This window comes from Nomascus leucogenys, chromosome 1a, assembly GCF_006542625.1.
Source record: "Nomascus leucogenys isolate Asia chromosome 1a, Asia_NLE_v1, whole genome shotgun sequence".
Classification (NCBI taxonomy): Eukaryota; Metazoa; Chordata; class Mammalia; order Primates; family Hylobatidae; genus Nomascus; species Nomascus leucogenys.
The window spans coordinates 66497120-66518780 of NC_044381.1; the positions used below are offsets into that span (position 1 = coordinate 66497120).

Here is a 21661-nt window from a genome sequence, read left to right on the forward strand (position 1 = left end):
GATTACAGGCACTCACCACCACACCCAGCTAATTTTTGTATTTTTAGTACAGACGGGGTTTCACCATGTTGGCAAGGGTGGTTTTGATCTCTTGGCCTCATGATCCAACCGCCTCAGCCTCCCAAAGTGCTGGGATTACAGGCGTGAGCCACCGTGCCCGGCCTACTTTATTATATTAAGTATATTATATTAAGTACATATAAAAGTATATATAAACTATAGGCCGGACGTGGTGGCTCATGCCTGTAAGCCCAGCACTTTGGGAGGCTGAGGCGGGCGGATTACTTGAGGTCAGGAGTTCGAGACCAACCTGGCTGGCATAGTGAAACCCCGTCTCTACTAAAAATACAAAAATTAGCTGGGTGTGGTGGCAGGCACCTGTAGTCCCAGCTACTTAGGAGGGTGAGGCGGGAGAATTGCTTGAACCTGGGGGGCGGAGGTTGCAGTGACCTGAGGTTATACCATTGCACTCCAGCCTGGGTGACAAGAGTGAGACTCTGTCTCAAAAACAAAAACAAAAAATGTATATATATACACACACACATACATATATATATACACATACACATATATATACACATATATATAACATAAAAGATAAAACATAGCCTTACCTTTTAAACCTAGATGTTTATGAGCAATGAATATTGATTTTTATTAAATACTTTTTCTTTTGAAGTCGTTTGAGGTTTGTTTTCTCATTTAAGTACTGATGTCATTAAATATTTTCTAATATGCTATACTCGTGTTTCTGACATAAATCTTACTTGGTTGTAACAAATATTTCAATGTATTGTTGATTTTTATTCACAGGTATATACAGAATTTTTTAGGAGGAGTAACTGATAGCTTTGTTGATTTGCCTCCTGGTTACGCTTAATTTTTTGTCATTTTGGTTTGCAAAAAGCATTTTAAGGGCTAGAGGCAAACATAGGACTGAACTCTTATCTCTGAACCTAGCGTAGGCTTGTATAAAGGGAGTATCTTTGAATGCTTATGGCAATGACATGTGTTTCTGTAAACCACTATGGTTTTCTGTCTTTGTTTTTCCAGGTTAATCTACCCTATAAAGTATTTTTGGATCTTTAAAGGTTTTTTTGTTATTGTTAGTATGTAAAAGAAACCAGTAACAGTGATTGCCCTAGGCAAGGGAATTAAGTGACTGAGAGTAGGAGGGAGACTTACCTTTTGCTACGCTTTTTTTTTTTTTTTTTTTTTGAGACAGTCTCACTTCTGTTGCCCAGGCTGGAGTGCAATGGCGTGATCTCCACTCACTGCAACCTCCGCCTCCCTGGTTCAAGGGATTCTCCTGCTTCAGCCTCCCAAGTAGCTGGTGTTACAGGAGCCTGCGACCATGCCCAGATAATTTTTGTATTTTTGGTAGAGACGGGGTTTCACCATGTTGGCCAGGCTTATCTCAAACTCCTGACCTCAGGTGATCTGCCCACCTCAGCCTTCCAAAGTGCTGGGATTACAGGCATGAGATACCACGCAGGGCTTGCTATACCTTGTTGAAAGGTTGTGGTAAATACATAAAACATAAAATTTTTCATTTTAACTATATTAAGTGTACAATTCAGTGGCATTAATTACCTTCATAATGTGCAACCATCACCAGTACCTACTCCCAAACTTTTTAATTACTCCAAACAGAAACTCTGTACCCGTTAAGCCGTATCTCCCCATTCTCTCTTCTTTCCAACCCCTGGTGACCTGTAATCTTTCTGTCTATAATAATTTATGAATAAGCAGATAATAGGTATTTCATAAAAATTGAATCATAAAATGTTTGTTCTTTTTGTCTGCCTTATTTCACTTAACGTTTTCAAGGTGCATTATGTTGTAGCATATATTATTCCTTTTTATGGCTGAGTAATATTCCACTGTATGTATATACCGCATGTTGGTTAGCCATTTATATGTTGATAGATGCTTGGGTTGTTTCTACCTTTTGGCTATTTGTGAATAATGCTGCCATCAATGTGGCATATAACTTCGTGTGATTCAGTTTTCAATTCTTTTGAGTATATACGTTAAGAATAGAACTGCTGGGTCATTTGGTGAGTCTATGTTTAAGTTTTTGAGGAACCACCAACTATTTTCCATAGTGACTATACCATTTTATATTCCCACCAGCAAGGAACAAGGGTTCCAGTTTCCCCACATCCTCACCTATGCTTATTTTGGGTGTGTGTATGTGTGTTTTTAATAATAGCTATACTAGCAGATATGAAATGGTATTTCACTGTGGTTTTGATTTGTATTTTCCTAATGACTAATGATGTTGACTTATTGGACATTTGTACATCTTCTTTGGAGAAATGTCGTTCAAATCCTTTACCCATTTAAAAAAAATGAGTTGTCTGTCTTTTTGATGTTACGTTACAGTAGTACTTAATGTATTCTGAGTGTTGATCCCTTATCAGATATATTTAATTGTATTTTATTTGTCTTGCTTTGGTATCAGGGTAATGCTAGCCTCAAAGTAAGTTAGGAAGTATTCCCTCCTCACTTTTTTTTTTTGGAAGAGTTTGAGTGGGATTGGTGTTAATTCTTTTTTAAATATTTGGTAGAATTCGCCAGTGAAGCCATTCTTAGGCTTTTCTTTCTTGGGAGGGTTTTGATTACTGATTCAATCATCTTACTTGTTATAGGTTTATTCAGATTTTCTATTTCTTCTTGAGATATATTTTATTTTTGTTTTTATAAGAGTCAGGGTCTTTCTCTGTTAACCAGGCTGGAGTGCAGTGGTGCTATCATGGCTTACTGCAGCTTTGAATTCCTTGAACCCTCAAGCAGTCCTTCCATCTCAGCCTCCTGAGTAGCTGGGACTACAGGCATGTGCCACCATCCCTGACTACGATTTTTATTATTTGTAAGGATAGGGTCTCATTATGTTGCCAGGCTGGTCTCAGACTCTTGGCTTCAAGTGATGCTTCCACCGCAGCTTCCCAAATTGCTAGGATTACAGGCGTGAACCTCTGGCCCGGCATTGAGGGTGTGGGTCTTTCCAGGAAGTTTTCCATTTCATCTAAGTTATCCAACTTGTTGATACACCCTTCTTGATGGTATTCTGGTGGTTTTGTTGTTGTTGTTTGTTTGTTTTTGAGACAGGGTCTCACCCTTGCCCAGGCAGGAGTGTAGTGGCGCTATCTTGGTTCACTGCAGCCTCTACCTCCTAAGCTCAGGTGACTCTCCCACCTCAGCCTGCCAAGCAGCCGAGACTACAGGTGCATACCACCACGCGTAGCTAATTTTTTTTGTACTTTTAGAGACAAGGTTTCACCATGTTGGCCAGGCTGGTCTTGAACTCCTGGACTCAGGCAATCTGCCTACCTCCACCTCCCAAAGTGCTGGGATTACAGGTGTGAACCAGCATGTCCAGCATAGTATTCTTTTGTCATCCTTTTTATTCTGTAGTATCAGTAGTAATATTTCTTTCTCACTTCTGATTTTAGTAATTTGAATCTGCTCTCTTTTTTCTTAGTGCAGCTGTCTAAGCATTTGTCAATTTTGTTGATGTTTTCAAAGAATCAACTTTTGTTTTGTCGTTTTTCTTTCTTTCTTTCTTTTTTTTTTTTTTTTTGAGTCGTAGTCTCAGTCTGTTCACTTTGTTGCCCAGGTTGGAGTGCAGTGGCGCGATCGTAGCTCACTGCCTCCTGGGTTCAAGCGATTCTCCTGCCTCAGCCTCCCAAGTAGCTGGGATTACAGCTGCCTGCCACCACACCCACCTAATTTTTTTGTATTTTTAGTAGAGACAGGGTTTCACCATGTTGGCCAAACTGGTCTCGAACTCCTAACCTCAAGTGATCAGCCTGCCTTGACCTCCCAAAAGTGCTGGGATTACAGCCATGAGCCACCTCGCCCAGCCTGTTGTTTTTCTTGATTGTTTTTCTATTCATTCTTTTATCTTGTCTCCAACCTTTATCATTTTCTTCCTTCTGCCCTCTATTAAGTTTAGCTTGTTCTTGTCTAATTCCTTAACTTGTACAGTTATGTTATGGATTTGAGATTTTATTTTTAATGTAGGCATTTACAGCTATAAATTTCCCTCTGAGCCCTGCCTTTGCTGCATCTCGTAAGTTTTGTTATGTTTTTATTTTCCTTTATCTCAAGATAATTTCAAATTTCCGTTATGATTTCTTTGACCATTTGGGTTGACAGGATTTTTTTTCTTTCAGCACTTTACAGGTTTTATTTATTTATTTATTTATTTTTATTTATATATATTTTTTGAGACCGTCTCACTCTGTTGTCCAGGCTGAAGTGCAGTGATGAGATCGCAGCTCACCACAACCTCTTCCTCCCGGGTTCAAGTGATACTCCTGCCTCAGCCTCCTGAGTAGCTGGGACTACAGATATGCGCCACCATGCTCGGCTAATTTATTTTTATTTTTTATTTTTTGTAGAGACAGGGTTTCACTGTGTCGGCCAGGCTGGTCTCAAACTCCTGACCTCGTGATCCACCTGCCTCGACCTCCCAAAGTGCTGGGATTACAGGCGTGAGCCACTGCACCCAGCCTACAGATTTTATTACATTGCTTTTTGGCCTCCATTTTTCTTTCTCTTTTTTCTTCCCTTCCTTTCTTACTTTTTATTTCTTTCCTTTATTTATTATTATTATTTTTTTGTTATAGAGATGGTCTCACTCCATCACCCACCCAGGCTGAAGTGCAGTGATGCAGTCATGGCTCACTGCAGCCTCAAACTCCTGGGCTCAAGCGTTCCTCCTTCCTCCTCTCAAGTAGCTAGGACTACAAGTGCATGCCACCACACCCAGCTCATTTTTTTTTTTTGGTTTTTTTTTGAGACGGAGTCTCGCTCTGTCGCCCAGGCTGGAGTGCAGTGGCACAATCTGGTCTCACCACAACCTCCACCTCCCAGGTTCAAGCAATTCTGACTCAGCCTCCCTTGTGGCTGGGATTACAGGCATGCACCACCAAACCCAGCTAATTTTGTATTTTTAGTAGAGACGGGGTTTCTCCATGTTGGTCAGGCTCATCTCAAACTCCTGACCTCAGGTGATCCGACCGCCTTGGCCCCCCTAAGTGCTGGGATTACAGGCTTGAGCCACAGCGCTCAGCCTTTTTTTATTTTTTGTAGGGATGGGGATCTCACTATGTTGCCCAGGCTGACCTGAAACTCCTGGGTTCAAGCAGTCCTCCTGCCTCAGCCTACCACATTGCTGGTATTGCAGGTGTGACCCACTGTGCCCAGTCTGGCCTCCATCTTTTTTGTGACAAATTTACTCTCATTTGTGTTTTTGTTTCTCTGTGTCTTTTTTTTTCTTTATCTCTTCTATATTTTTGCTCTTAAATAATTTGATTAAATATGCATTGGTGTAGTTCCTTTGTATTTATCTTACTTGGAGTGTGCTGAGCTTCTTGGGTTTGTAGGTTGATAGCTTCCATCAGTTTCTTAGTAATTATATTATCAAGTATTTCTTCTCCATATTTCTTTGTCTCCCCTTCTGTGACTCCCATTACATGCATGTTAGGCCATTTTGATACTGTTCCACAAAGCTTTGGCTACCTGTTTCTTTTCTTCCCATTCTTTCCTTTTCTTTGTGTTTTAATTTGGATATTTTTTATGAATCTATTGACTTGTCTTCAAGTTTACTAATGTTTTCCATTGCCATGTCAAGTTTGCTGTTAATTACCAAGTTCCAGGAAGGAAATTTTTTCTAAAAGTTTGCTGTTTAACCTATATAATGAATTCCTTAGTTCTGACATCTTATTTTCTATTTTTAGCATTTCCATTTTGTTCTTTTTTATGGTTCTCTTTGCTGAAATTACCCATTTATTCCTGCATGTTGTCCATATCTTTCTGCTATTAGTATCCTCATCATAGTTTTTTTTAAAGGCCTTTTCTGATAATTCCATTATCTAGACCACCTCTGAGTCTATTTATATTGAGTCTTTTCTCTCATCATCATGGGCCACTTTTTTGTGCCTTTTTGTGTATTTTGTAATTTTTATTTTTTTGAGACAAGGTCTCACTCTCACTCAGGCTGCAGTGCAGTGGTGTGATCATAACTCAGTACAACCTTGAACTCTGAGTTCAGGCAATCTTCCCACCTCAGCCACCTGAGTAGCTGAGACTACAGGTATGCACCGCCACACCTTTCTTTCCTTTTTTTTTTTATTTTATTTCTTGTGGAGACAGGTCTCCTTATGTTGCCCAGGCTGATCTCAAACTCCTGCCCTCAAGCAATCTGTCTGCCTCAGCCTCCCTGTAGTTTTTAAATTATATGCCAGATCTTCTGTCTGAAAGAACAGTAAAGATTGGAATAAATTATATTTATCTTCAGAAAGGGACATGCCCTTTCTTCTTTTTTTAGGTTGCTAGAGTAAGAGTTGAGTCAGTCTAATTTGTAGGTGATTTGTATTTGGGCTTTGTTGTAGCTTTAGTTTGATTGAGTTTTACCTCTGGCTTCAAATGTTTTGGGACAGTACTTTCCTTTACTAGGGCCCCTTATTTGAGCACTGAGATTTTCTAGAGATTTGCAGCTGTGCTTCACGGCTGCGTTCCTACCTCTCAGAACTGTGGGAGATCTCTCTGTGTTTTATAGTCCAATTGGTAAGTCATTGGCCACAAGGGAGTTCTCTTTGCTCTCTGATCCCACTTTATGCTTTCTGCACCCTGGAAGACCTCTTTCAGCCTTGCATCTCCTCCCCCGGCCTTTGGAGGGCAGGTACTCTATACGGTGTAAAAGTTTGGCATGCCCCTGAGGTGTTTCTTTCAGATCTCCTGTTTGCATCCCAAACTTTAGTAGTCCAAAACTCAGATTGCCTAAAGGGGATTTTCTTAGCTCTCCTCTGCCTCCAGCTGTTGGTGACTGACCCTGATCCCTCCCTGCAGATTATGCGAAAGAGTTAAGGAGTAGGTTAAATTCCCTCTACTGGGTTTTCTTTTTTTGTTGTTATTATTATACTTTAAGTTCTAGGGTACATGTGCCCAACGTGCAGGTTTGTTACATATGTATACATGTGCCATGTTGGTGTGCTGCACCCATTAACTCGTCATTTACATTAGGTATATCTCCTAAGGCATCTGCCACCCCACGACAGGCCCCGGTGTGTGATATTCCCCTTCCTGTGTCCGATATTCCCCTTCCTGTGTCCAAGTGTTCTCGTTGTTCAATTCCCACCTATGAGTAAGAACATGCAGTGTTTGGTTTTTTTGTCCCTGCGATAGTTTGCTGAGAAGGATGGTTTCCAGCTTCATCCATGTCCCTACAAAGGACATGAACTCATCTTTTTTTATGGCTGCATAGTATTCCATGGTGTATATGTGCCACATTTTCTTAATTTAGTCTATCATTGATGGACATTTGGGTTGATTCCAAGTCTTTGAGGCCGGGTTTCTTAAGATGCTAATTTGGGGCCAGGCGCCATGGCTCAAGCCTTGTATTAGGCCTTTTTCACACTGCTGATAATGACATACGCAAGACTGGGCAATTTACAAGAGAAAGAGGTTTATTGGACTTACAGTTCCATGTGGCTGGGGAGGCCTCACAATTATGGCAGAAAGTGAAAGGCAAGTCTCACATGGTGGCAGATAAGAGAAGAGAGCTTGTGGAGGGAAACTCCCCTTTTGAAAACCGTCATATCAGCGGGCACAGTGGCTCACGCCTGTAATCCCACCATTTTGGGAGGCCGAGGTGGGCAGATCACTTGAGGTCAGGAGTCCGAGACCAGCCTGGCCAACATGGTGAAACCCTGTCTCTACTAAGAATACAAAAATTAGCCAGGTGTGATGGCAGGCGCCTCTAATCCCAGCTACTCAGGAGGCTGAGGCAGGAGATTTGCTTGAACCCGGGAGGCAGAGATTGCCTTGAGCAGAGATCACGCCACTGCACTCCAGCCTGGGCGACAAGAGTGAGAGACTCTGTCTCAAAAAAAAAGAAAAAAGAAAACCATCAGATCTCATGACACTTATTCACTATCATGAGGTCAGGGAAACACCTGTCCCCATGATTTAATTACCTCTCATTGGATCCCTCCCACAGCACATGGGAATTCAAGATGAAATTTGGGTAGGGACACAGCCAAACCGTATCATGCCTGTAATCCCAGCACTTTGGGAGGTCAGGGTAGGAGGATAACTTGACCCCAAGAGTTCAAGACCAGCTTGGGCAATATGGTGAAACCCCATCTCTACAAAAATACAAAAATTAGCTAGGCATGGTGGCACGCACCTGTAGTCACAGCTACTCAGAGGTCTGAGGCAGGAGGACTGCTTGAGCCCAGGAGGTGGAGGTTGCAGTGAGCCGAGATCATGTTCATGCCACTGCACTCCAGCCTGGGTGACAGAGGGAAACCGTGTCTCAAAAAAATAAATAAAAAAAAATCTAATTTGCCATGCCAATATAAATGTAGCTGTTAAAAATTTGGGTAGTTTCTTCTTACAAGCCCTGTATGTGCTGGATTCTTCCTCTTGCTGTTACACAAGGGATGAAAGCAGCTATGGGTCTCTTCTTTCCCATTGAGAGCTCATCACTTTCTGGAATTGTTTTATTTAGGTCTCTTTGTTCCCTCAGCTCTTTATTCTTTTTGAACTGTGATTTTGTGTTAGGGTTGTTAGGGTGAGAGGATCTTTTTCAGCTTGCTTTTTTTTTTTTTTTTTTTTGAGACGGAGTCTCGCTCTGTCACCCAGGCTGGAGTGCAGTGGCGCGATCTCGGCTCACTGCAAGCTCCGCCTCCCAGGTTCACGCCATTCTTCTGCCTCAGCCTCTCCAAGTAGCTGGGACTACAGGCGCCCGCTACCACGCCCAGCTAATTTTTTGTATTTTTAGTAGAGACGGGGTTTCACCGTGGTCTCGATCTCCTGACCTCGTGATCTGCCCGCCTCGGCCTCCCAAAGTGCTGGGATTACAAGCGTGAGCCACCGCGCCCGGCCTTCTTTTTCAGCTTTCTATGAACAAACTGGAAACAGAATTCCTAAAGTGTGTCATTTCGTATTTGTTTTTCAGACTAATATATTTTGGTGGTTATGGGTGTAGGCGACACAGTGAACTCCAAGACTGTTTTGATGTTCATGATGCATCTTGGGTAAGATAGTAATCACTGTTTACATTTTCCTCCAATTCAGTATAGCCTTAACATCTTAGAAATAATGAGTCTAGTCTTTCTCATTTTTGGAGCTACCAATTTGTCGTAATTTACACTATGAAAAAATGTGTTTTTTCTCTTTAACATTTGGATCCATTTGGCAAAAGGTATCTCTCTAGTGGTATTAGCCTTCATGGCTATTGGCAGAGTAATTTCTTTTCTTATATCATTAATCAGATACCTGCTTCTGTTAGACAGGTAGAAGCTTTAGCGCAACTTGGAAAAATTATGTTCATATTTAACCACAATAGCTATTGTTGACATACACCTCTTTTTAGATATGTCCACTAGAATTATTCACAGGTCAGACTGGCCTCTAGATAAGAGTCAGTTGGTAATGATATTAATTTTTCTACTTATTCTTACTGATTAGACAATAAATCATTATTAATGAAAGAAGTCATGAATTACAAAAATGAAATTTTTAAACAGATAATTTAAAAAACCATTGATCCTACCACCAAGATGCAGTCTTATTAGTTTTACCTTCTACTAGCGTATATTATTCTACATTAGTGTAAATAAATATATACGTATATATATATGTGTGTATATATCTATACACACACATTTCATGTATATTGCTTTGTATATGGATATTATTGAAAATTCCCTATGTTTCTATGTTGTTTTTGAGTTTTTTTGTTTGTTTGTTTGTTTTTTGAGACGGAGTCTTTCTCTGTCCCCCAGGCTGGAGTGCAGTGGCGCGCTCTCGGCTCACTGCAAGCTCCGCCTCCTGGGTTCACGCCATTCTCCTGCCTCAGCCTCCCGAGTAGCTGGGACTACAGGCGCCCGCCAACACGCCCGGCTAATTTTTTGTATTTTTAGTAGAGACGGGGTTTCGCCGTATTAGCCAGGATGGTCTCGATCTCCTGACCTCGTGATCCGCCCGCCTCGGCCTCCCAAAGTGCTGGGATTACAGGCTTGAGCCACCGCGTCCGGCGTTGTTTTTGAGTTTTAAAAATGATATATCATTAAAGCTTTGCTACTTAAAGTATTGCTGAGAATTTTCAGGAATATAACTTCTATTTATGTCTAGTTATTTTTATTCATCAGTGAAATAACTCAATTTTTTTCTCCTACAATACAGTTACTAAGCTAATTATCATGTCCTGAAGTTTCTGGAACACAAATGGGTTTTTCATTTAGACTCTGAATGAGCTGGGTGTGGTGGCACATTTCTATAATCCCAGCTACTAGGGAGGCTGAGGCAGAAGGATCACTTGTACCAAGGAGTTTGAGACCAGCCTGGGTAACATGGCGAGACCCTGTTTCAATTTAAATAAAATTTAAAAATAGAGTCTAAACTAAGTAAATTGTTTAGCTTATTTTACTTGCTTAACAAGGCCTGACAAAAAAAAAAAAATGATGTCTTTCTGACACACAGTATAAAACTGGCACAGAGATCATCTAGAGTAGTGATAGAGGATTTCAGCACCCTGGGAGATGCTAAATATGGTGTAGCTGCTAAGTCTTTGCCTTGCTGACCAAGAATTTTATATCTTAGGAGATAAAGAAGAGAGTGGTCATAAGTTTAATCTATAAGAACAAATTGCTTGGTGAAGTAGAAGTGATTGGAAGTTTTTGGAAACAGGAACCATGACCCACCCTCTAAAGTTTATTACGGCAAAAATGAGTTCTGAGCATGTACTTGAGGAAAACAGACTTAAAAATGTAAACATCATTCCACCCTCTGCAATTTTAAAAAAGATAATCCTTTGAGAAAATATAAAGATTGTCAACAAATAAAATTATGATTCACTGCAAACTATACTATGAGAAGAAAAGTTGCCAGGTGGTGCTGCTACTGGTCTGGGGACCACGCGTTGGGAGGTACCCGTGTATCCATTGGCTTTGTGACTATGGTAACACTTGACTCTTATTTTTGTAAGGTGTCTATTATTTTACCAGTAAATATGTGATAAGACTGTAATAATAATGTAAAAATTATTAAAGCTTTGAGATATTTAAAACACTTCTCTTTTAGGAAGAGCAGATATTCTGGGGATGGCATAATGATGTCCATATATTTGACACAAAGTCACAGACTTGGTTTCAACCAGAAATTAAAGTAAGTGTTGTAAAAAGTCATCTTTATATATTTGTATTTAAAAATCAATTTTTTTACTGTGGATTTTGGGGTTTTTTTTTTGTGTGTGTGTGTTTTTGAGACAAAGTCTTGCTCTGTTGCCCAGGCTGGAGTACAGTGGCACAATCTCAGCTCACTGCAACCTCCACCTCCCGGGTCGAGTGGTTCTCCTGCCTGAGCCTCCTGACTAGCTGGGACTACAAGCGCGGACCACCATGCCTGGCTAATTTTTGTATTTTTAGTAGAGACGGAGTTTTGCCATGTTGGCCACGCTGGTCTCGAACTCCTGACCTCAAGTGATCTGCCCACCTCAGCCTTGCAAAGTGCCCGGATTACAGGCATTATAGGTCACCACACCCGGCCTGTTATTTGGATTTTTGTAATTAAGTTTGTAATCACATACCAAGTAGTTCTCTTGAGTACTTTTATTAATAGCATTAAGAAAAACATCAGAACCGTAGATGGCACTTGTAGTCCCAACTACTCAGGAGGCTGAGGCAGGAGGATCACTTGAGTCCAGGAGTTCAAGGCTGTAGTGTGCTACAATCACACCTGTGAATAGCCACTGCACTCCACTGCATTCTAGCCTGGGCAACATAGTGAAACCCCATCTCTCAAAATAAATAAATACAACCAAAAAAATGCATATTCTTCTCCTTGTCAGCTAAGGTTTTCTAGAAAAAAAGTCTTTTAATGAGGTGCCATCATCATTCTTCACCCACGAGTGTCATGCCCTGATTTAATAAAGGCCTATTTTTAAAAATCCTTTTATAACAAAGCCCATGTTTTATATACCCTTGAATTCAGAGGTACATGCAATCATGGCATGACAAAAAATACATTATCAGCATTCTTTCATTTGTTAGTGACCAAACACAAATTCAAAGTAGTTTAAGCAATAATGAATTCTCACATAGCTGGAAAGCATATTGGAATGGCACACAAAGTAGAAGGAAGAGCCGCAGGGACCATGGCCTCAGGAACCAGAGCAGGTTACTCAGCATCCTCGCAGTACTTTCTGTCTTTCTGTCTGCTTTTCTCTGCTTCTCTTTGTGTGCTTGTTTGATTCCGTCTCTGGGAGACACACTGGCTCGTTTAGGAGGGAATATGGTCCTGGATACACACACAGTTATTTGTATTGTACTCTCTCAACGTCTATATATTAGTCTTAGAAAAGGGCTGGGCTTGGTGGCTCACGCCTATAATCCTAGCACTTTGGGAGGCCGAGGCGGGCAGATTGCCTGAGCTCAGAAGTTCGAGCAACTTCTGGGCAACACGGTGAAACCCTGTCTCTACTAAAAATACAAAATAAATTAGCTAGGCGTGGCAGCATGCGCCTGTAGTCCCAGCTACTCGGGAGGCTGAGGCAGGAGAATTGCTTGAACCTGGGAGGCGGAGGTTGCAGTGAGCAGAGATTGCGCCACTGCACTCTAGCCTGGGCAACAGAACAAGACTCCGTCTCTACAAAAAAAAAAAAGAAAAGAAAAGAAAAGAAAAGGACTCTGCCTCTACTTGGGCATGTTCCTACTCTTTACAGCAATTCCTGATGCCAAAGGGATGATTGGCCAGTCTTGAGTCACATGTTCATTACTAGGAACAGCAGGGTATTGTGACTGATAAGCTTACCAGAATTGAAGAGTGGAATGCTAAGCAGGTCATATATGTGCAGTTACGTATGTGTCTACTAATACACATATATGACCAGAATTCCTTACAGTCCAGCTTCTGTTCATGGAAATGATGGGAAGGTCTATGCAAAATAGTAAGTGTTAGAGTTTGGTCATTCTCTGGATCCTCTTTTCCAGGCAATAAATTTCAGATTTCCAGTGCTCTTCTATTCTCTTCTATATAGTAGAAGAATTCTTCAAAATTTCAGATCAAGCCTGGGATAATAATAAAAATTTTGTTTTGCTGGAAGGGCTGGGAACCAAAATTCTTAAATGGTTCTCATTTAAGTGTTATATAGGCAATATCTGAATTATTTCTTACCAAGTTGACCTCAGCACAGTTATTCAAATAAGCCTGAAAAGTTTAGGAAGTTATGATATTGGATGCAGAGCTTTAATTTCCTATTCCCACTTTGAGTAGCCAGTGAGCTGAAAATGTCAGGTTCTTTCAGAACTTGAAATTAAAATACATACATAAAGGCATCTCCCATGAAAATATGGAAATTATGCAGAAGATTCTTCCCTCAAATCTTATTCATTCATCTACTCATGATACTCACTTTTTCCACCAATTAAAAACCTCTCTAGGGTGGCGTAATGGCTCACGCCTGTAATCCCAGTACTTTGGGAGGTCAAGGCAGGCAGATCGCTTGAGGCCAGGAGTTTGAGACCAGCCTGGACAACAGAGCGAAACCCCATCTCTACTAAAAATACAAAAATTAGCCGGGCCTGGTGTTGCATAACTGTAATCCCAGCTACTGGGGAGGTTGAGGCAGGAGAATCGCATAAACCCAGGAGGTGGAGGTGGCAGTGAGCCGAGATCGTGGCGGTGAACCGAGATCGCGCCATTGCACTCAAGCCTTGGCGACAGAGCAAGACTGCCTCAAAACAAAAAGCGAAACTTCTCTAAAGAAAAGATCCGCTGGCCGGGTGCGGTGGCTCACGCTTGTAATCCCAGCACTTTGGGAGGCCGAGGCGGGCGGATCACGAGGTCAGGAGATCGAGACCACGGTGAAACCCCGTCTCTACTAAAAAAACTACAAAAAAATTAGCCGGGCGTGATGGCGGGCGCCTGTAGTCCCAGCTACTCGGAGAGGCTGAGACAGGAGAATGGCGTGAACCCGGGAGGCGGAGCTTGCCGTGAGCCGAAATTGCGCCACTGCACTCCAGCCTGGGCGACAGAGCGAGACTCCGTCTCAAAAAAAGAAAAAAAAAATTGAAGCACCAAGAGTTTTGGGTCCATTTTTAATTTTACAGAGTTTCTGAGATAATCGCAATATGCACTGCTCACTTCTAATAGGAGCTCTGTGTGTGTGAAAGAGAGAGGAGAGAGAGAGAACATTTTAAAATTTGATTTTAAAATCTTTATACAGTATTTCAAACAAAAATTTACACGAAACCTTATTTTGCTAAATAGCGTCAGACGTATAAGAAAAACATTTTCAAAAGTAAAGATCAGGGAGAATAAGATTTATTCTGACGAATAGTATTTGTCTACAATTAGTACTATTTAGAATAAACTTTTGCATTAGCGTTTTTAATTGAATTACATAGGTAATGATAACTTAGTGATTAAGACTTTCTCATACTGAGCATAGAAATGTAACTTTATTACAGATATTTCAAGTCTTTGCAATCTGTTCTGATGTCTACTTGCAGGGTGGAGTTCCACCACAGCCACGAGCCGCGCATACGTGTGCAGTTCTTGGAAACAAGGGTTATATCTTTGGCGGACGTGTTCTGGTTAGTGTTTTTAATGGAAATGGTATTTTTATGTGCAATGCTCCTTATAAAAATTTATCCTCTGATTTTGTGGAATAATTGAACATTCATGTAATCTAGAGATTAAAATGGCATTCCATACTAACTTTTATTTATCTTCTAATTTGTAAACAGACCATACGTGAACAATCATAGATGATTATAAATCATATTTTAATGAGGAGAATCTTTCAGTGCAGTATCAGAAAAAATTAATTTCTTGTCATCTAAAGCCTGTGAATTTAAACCTATTTCTTCCTTTCCCCTTTGACACATTGATTTGGGAGCTCTGTGTCAGTCTTATTAATGCTTAGCATCGTTTTCCAATATTTAAACTTCTCATGTGAAGTAAAATAGAGATAGTCTATTTTTAATCTGAACTTACTTTAAAAGAAAAATTTTAGCTGATAAAAGATGTGAAATACTTACCAACGTAACACACTTTTCTTTTAGCAAACTAGGATGAATGATTTGCACTATCTAAACCTAGACACCTGGACTTGGTCTGGAAGGTAAGTTTGAAGTCTTAAGTACGTTTTAATCTATAGGCATGGGTGTGTGTCTGTATGTGTCCATAATCCAAATGTGGGTCTTTAAAACTGAACTGGTATTTTTTTCCTTCAGATTATATGTCTAAGCAAGGACTATATAGATTTAAATAGAGTTTGTTCCTTAACCAAACAAGATAAAACATGAAAATACTAACAGCTGAAATTAGATTATATAAAAGTACTGGTTTTATACTAAGTATTTTTTTGAGGATTGATCAGTAGAAGAAATGAAGAAGTGGTTGAATGGGGTCATCTCAGGTGAACAGGTAATAGAGTAAAGTCAGATTTTATTTGTAGCTCATAATATGTATTTAACAATAGAACAAATATATTTAGCTATCAACTTAGCAATTTGTATAATGAGATGGAATCAGAGCGATATATTATTCCAAAGTATAAGGACCATTAAATACCATAAAACCATGGAAGTCTCAGAAGAAAATATAGCAGATTATCTTTAAAATCTTGGCATGGAGAAAGCTTTGTAAAGATGATATGAACTTGGCCGGGCGCGGTGGCTCACTCCTGTAATCCCAGCACTTTGGGAGGCCGAGGCGGGCGGATCACGAGGTCAGGAGATCGAGACCATCCTGTCTAACATGGTGAAACCCCGTCTCTACTAAAAATTAAAAAAAAAATTAGCCAGGCGTGGTGGCGGGCGCCTGTAGTCCCAGCTACTCAGGAGGCTGAGGCAGGAGAATGGCGTGAACCCGGGAGGCGGAGCTTGCAGTGAGCCAAGATCACACCACTGCACTCCAGCCTGGGACAGAGCGAGACTCCGTCTCAAAAAAAAAAAAAAAAGATGATATGAACTCAAAATTCATAAATGAAAAGACTGATCGATAAGACCACTTAAAAATTAAATATTTCTCTATAGAAAAATGTACCACAAAAAATTAAATGGCAAATTGTAAAATGCAAACAAAAAACTGGAAACAATATTTGCAGCTTTTTTTTTTTTTTTTGAGACAGAGTCTTGCTCTGTCACCAGGCTGGAGTGCAGTAGCATGATCTCAGCTCACTGCAACCTCTGCCTCCCGGGTTCAAGCAATTCTCCTGCCTCAGCCTCTGGAGTAACTGGGACTACAGGCGCGCACCACCATGCCCAGCTAATTTTTGTATTTTTAGTAGAGACGAGATTTCACCATGTTGGCCAGGATGGTCTCGATCTCGTGACCTTGTGATCTGCCCGCCTCGGCCTCCCAAAGTGCTGGGATTACAGGTGTGAGCCACCGTGCCCAGCTGATATTTGCAAGATTTTTAACAGAAAGATGTCAGGGCAAAGATCCACAAGAACTCAGTAAATCGGTTAAAAAAAGACAAATAATCCAATAGAAAAGTGGACAAAGAACATGCATGAACAACTCACAGAATAAATAATAATAGGTAAAAATTATTTTTAAAAGATGTTCAATCTAGGCCGGGTGCAGTGGCTCACACCTGTAATCCCAGCACTTTGGGAAGCCAAGGCGGGTGAATCACCTGAGGTCAGGAGTTTGAGACCAGCCTGGCCAACATGGTGAAACCCTGGCTCTACTAAAAAATACAAAAAAAGCAAGGAGCGGTGGTGGACGCCTATAATCCCAGCTACTCAGGAGGCTGAGGCAGGAGAATCGCTTGAACCCAGGAGGTGAAGGTTGCAGTGAGCCAAGATCGTGCCACTGCACTCCAGCCTGGGCAACAAGAGGGAAACTCTGTCTCAAAAAATAATAATAAAAATAAAACCAGGCATGTGCAGTGGTACATGCCTGTAATCCCAGTACTTTGGGAGGCCGAGGCCAGTGGATCACCTGAGGTCAGGAGTTCTTAACCGGCCTGACTAACATGGTGAAACCCCGTCTCTACTAAACACAAAACAATTAGCCGGGTGTATTGGTGCATGCTTGTAAACCGAGCTACTTGGGAGGCTGAGACAGGAGAATTGCTTGTACCTGGGAGGCGGAGGTTGCAGTGAGCTGAGATCACGCCATTGCACTCCAGCTTGGGAAACGAGCAAACCTCTGCCTCAAAAAAAAAAAAAAAAAAGTTTCTTATAATCAACACAAACAGTAAAAATATTTTCGTTTTGTAAAAAACAAATTGTATCTTCCAAAAATGGCCTGTGATATTCTGGAACATTCCAGACTGTGGAAGAATGGTATCTTCTCACCTCCTAAATTAAGTTCTTTTGCTTCTAACTTATGCTTTTTTATTTTATTGTATTTTTTTTTTTTTTTCGAGATGGAGTTTCGCTCTTGTTGCCCCGGCTGGAATGCAATGGCGCAACCTTGGCTCACTGCAACCTCCACCTCCCAGGTTCAAGTGATTCTCCTGCCTCAGCCTCCCTAGTAGCTGGGATTACAGACACTTGCTTATGTATTTATTTTTCATGCCCCATCTCTTTTAAATGTCCGTTTTATTATTATGATTATTCTTGTTGTTCTGTTTTCTTTTGTTTTAAGAGACAATGTCTCTATTTTGCCAGATGTCTGTCCACTTTTTTTTTTTTTTTTTTTTTTTTTTTTTTTTTTTTTTTTTTTTTTTTTTTTTTGAGATGGAGTCTCGCTCTGTCACCAGGCTGGAGTCATGGCCATCTCGGCTCATGCAACTCCTGGGTTCAGCCATCCTCCTGCCTTGGGCCTCCCCAAAGGTGCCGGGTGGATTACAGAAAGGTGAGGCCCACCTGGTTGCCTGGCATTGTTTGTTATTTTTATTTTAATTTTTTTGAGAAATCCTTAGAGGTTTACCCTGGATCTGGAATGGCTTTCATGCTTTTATTTTGAAGTTAGAATAGCTAGCATTTTCAGAGGAAGATAATGTTTTGGGAAATTCTAGAAGTAGATCAAAGTAAAAACAACAATATAAAAACCCGTAATATCCTTGGGGAAATCAGCTAAAAACACAAAATTAACTATGAAACAACAGTAAAAAGTTACAGACATGAAAAAAATTGTGTTGAAAAACTAAGGAAGCAGCTGATTAACCAATAAGAATGATGCTGAGTATGCATTGTGCATTAACGGAGAATTGACTTTTTTTATTTTTTCTTGGAGAAGCAGTCTCACTCTGTCACCCAGGCTGGAGTGCAGTGGTGCAATCTTGGCTCACTGCAACCTCCACATCCCGGGTTCAAGCAATTCTCCTGCCTCAGCCTCCTGAGTAGCTGGGACTACAGGCACATGCCAGCAGGCCCAGCTAATTTTTTGTATTTTAGTAGAGACGGGGTTTCACCGTGCTGCCCGGTCTGGTCTCGAACTCCTGAGCTCAGGCAATCCACCTGCCTCGACCTCCCAAAGTGTTGGAATTACAGGCATGAGCCACTGCATCCGGCTGAGAATTGACTTTTATTTTCACTGTGTAGCCGGGTGGAATGGTCATTAAATGGAAAGATTTTTAAAATTCATCTAAGAATTTAATAATGTTTTTCAAATATTCATGTAGGTGGGACTAGTAAAAGTTTTTTGGAGCAGTGAGGGCAGATTTTTTTTAAGATCTAAGATGATTAAAAACCTTTTATTTTGATTAATATAGTACCTAGACTTTTTTTTCTCCTTGCCACAGGATTACTATTAATGGAGAAAGCCCAAAACATCGGTCATGGCATACTTTGACACCTATAGCTGATGATAAACTTTTCCTATGTGGTGGACTAAGTGCAGATAATATCCCATTAAGTAAGTTGATTAAGGTTTAGCCTATAATTATTGTCTCATTCTTTTTCCTTAATTGTATTTCATACTTACAGTGAAGTAAATCTTTCTTTTTTCCTGTTTTTTCTGGTTTGCCTTTATCCTCAACTATTTTCTTGCATGAATTATGACCTCCTTGCTTTTGTACCCTTGGCTCTCCACATTCCCCTGTTTTCTAGGGAAAGAGAAGAGGAAAGGGTGATTGAAGCTAGATGAAATAAAGCCCCTTTCTACTACTATATTCTGTGATTCTGTATCTGCTGATTTTTGATCCAGCTGCTTGTACTGTAGGGTAGGATGCTTGCACTGTTCGCTTTTGCTGTACTCCAGGCTAGGGGGTTAGAAGAGCAGCCTTTCTTAGAAGGCCCTGGAAATACAAAATGGGAAGCCTAGTTGCTTCTCTTTTTGTTCCAGAGCTGTAGAGGAAAGTGTTTAGCTAGGTTTTTTAAACTCCTGTCATTGCTGGTCCCAGTGGCTATGCGTTTTGGAATGCAGTTTTTCTTTCAGCAGTAGAACTGTGGCATCAGGATAGACAGATGACCAAGAATATTGACTTCTTAATTTGGCATGTTAGATGTTTTATGTTTTCTATTTTCTTTCCTTTTTTTTTTGAGATGGAGTCTTGCTTTGTGGCCCAGGCTAGAGTGCGATGGTGCAATCTCGGCTCACTGCAACTTCCACCTCCCGGGTTCAAGTGATTCTCCTTCCTCAGGCTCCTGAGTAGCTGGGATTACAGGTGCCCGCCACCATGCTCAGCGAATTTTTGTATGTAGAGGTGGGGTTTCACTATGTTGGCCAGGCTGGTCTCGAATTCCTGACCTCGTGATCCACCCGCCTCAGCCTGCCAAAGTGCTGGGACTACAGGCGTCAGCCACCGCACCCGGCCGTTTTCTATTTTCTTAACCCAGAAGTTTTCTCTGGCTAGAGATGTTTTCATTAAGAAACATTATACACTATTAAAACATTTATATAATTATATATTAGGGTCTGGAAACAACTATTTTTCAACAAAAGTTTATCAAGCATCAGCTGTGTGTCTGGCAGTCAGCTGGCCACCAAACAAATTCCAGAGATTAGTTGGAGAAACAACAGTTCCTAGTAGGAGATGTTAGTTATTCTTGCATATTATTATACTTCTCCAATTTGTGAGATTTTTAATTAAAAGAGATTTGGAATCTAACAAAAAACTAACATCTGTACATTTCACTAGGGGCTGTTGAATATCATATCTTCATGATCTCTAGTGTTTTTAGTTGCTGTTTTCTGTTTTTGGTCATTGACCTATGGGAAATTAAATGTCCTAACTCATAAGCTAATCAATTTCCTCCCTTAAAGATTCTGTTTCAGTCTAAGATTTGGTCATATGGATATTAGATGATCCCAAGACATTTTTTTCAGTTTGGTTGACTGCGATAATGGCATTGTGGTTATGTAAAAAATGTCCTTTTATTTTCAGTAATGCATACTGAAGTATGTATGGAGAAAATGATAGGAGATCTAGGATTTCATTTAGAAAAATTAAGCAATAAGAATAACAAAAAGATAAGTGGAGCACATGTAGCAAAGTCTTGATAGTTGTTGAATCTGCGATATATGGAAGTTCATTGTCATGGTCACTCTATTTTTGTAAATGTTTGAAAATTTGTATGATAAAATAGGTGCACTCAGAAAAGATAGTCATTTAAATGTAGCATGATAAATTTGGGGGAAAATTAAAATTGTATCCCAAAGACCTAATCTTAATTTCTGAACTGTCATGATATTACAGGTGATGGTTGGATTCATAATGTTACAACAAATTGTTGGAAACAACTTACACATTTACCTAAAACAAGACCTAGGTAAGTCTAGAAATTGACAAATAGTAAAATAGTTAAGAATTTTTAAAGTATTAAAATATAGTACTGAATTTATAGTGTTTGCCATTGAAACCATAAGCCATTGAGAAGGATGTCTTTCAAATGAGCTTGATGTTACCTAAATAATTTAATTATTACTTTAATTATATCTGATTGTTAGAAATGATCTATCCAGTTTTCACCCATACTTGCATATTTGAAAATGTTATTCTTTTATGTAAATGCATAATCTTGCCTGATAACTGTGAAGATTAACATAATTAAAAGCATCATATGAGATTAATGTTTTTAATGTTAATATTTTTAATAAGCAGACAAAAATGGGGTTGGCTTTAATAGTAGTTATTTGTTTTTGGAAGAGGTTTAAAGCAAATTAGTCAGGAAATTTGCTTCCATGTTGATCCAGTGGATGGCAGGTTATTATTAATCTTTATTAACTGCATAATATATTCATTGATGGGAATTTTTTGAAAACGAAAATATGTTATTTATTTATGGTATATTATAGGATTAAAAATTTTAGAAGTTATATACTATTATTAGACTACAAAGAAAACCACATTTGTACTATAATTCTTATTTTTTTCTAATTTTATTGAATAGTAAAATAATATCTTCATAGGAAATTCAGATTCAGCACATTATGATCATTATAACTGGTAATTCTTTTTTATGCTATGTATTTTAGAATTTTAAAAATACAGATTATTTATGATAGTGTGAAATCAATTTAATGATATATATTTTGTTATTTAATAAATGACAGCTTACTTGAGAAAAAGGCCTGAAAATATTTATATTTATTTTGGTATATGTATCTATATTAATATTCACAGTACATTTAGAATTCGTAATTGCATTTGTGATTCTTATGTCTTCATGTATAAAAATTCATTGGAATGTATTACTTTAACAATTCTGGCTCTTTTGAAATTTTTTTTTTTTTAATGTAA

At 39.7% G+C, this 21661-nt stretch overlaps 1 protein-coding gene across 2 annotated transcripts in view; it reads left to right on the forward strand.

Annotated features, from left to right (window-relative positions):
• Positions 1 to 21661, forward strand: part of KLHDC1 (kelch domain containing 1) — a 63758-nt gene that overhangs the window by 23108 nt on the left and 18989 nt on the right. For both annotated transcript variants that reach the window (XR_004029585.1, XM_030810128.1), the window contains exons 5-10: positions 8975 to 9053; positions 11101 to 11184; positions 14529 to 14612; positions 15084 to 15142; positions 18722 to 18834; positions 20618 to 20690. Coding sequence is in view for 1 of the 2 variants with exons in the window: in XM_030810128.1 (XP_030665988.1) it covers positions 8975 to 9053; positions 11101 to 11184; positions 14529 to 14612; positions 15084 to 15142; positions 18722 to 18834; positions 20618 to 20690 (492 nt within the window). In the remaining variant the exon portion in view is untranslated. The remainder of the gene's footprint in view (positions 1 to 8974; positions 9054 to 11100; positions 11185 to 14528; positions 14613 to 15083; positions 15143 to 18721; positions 18835 to 20617; positions 20691 to 21661) is intronic.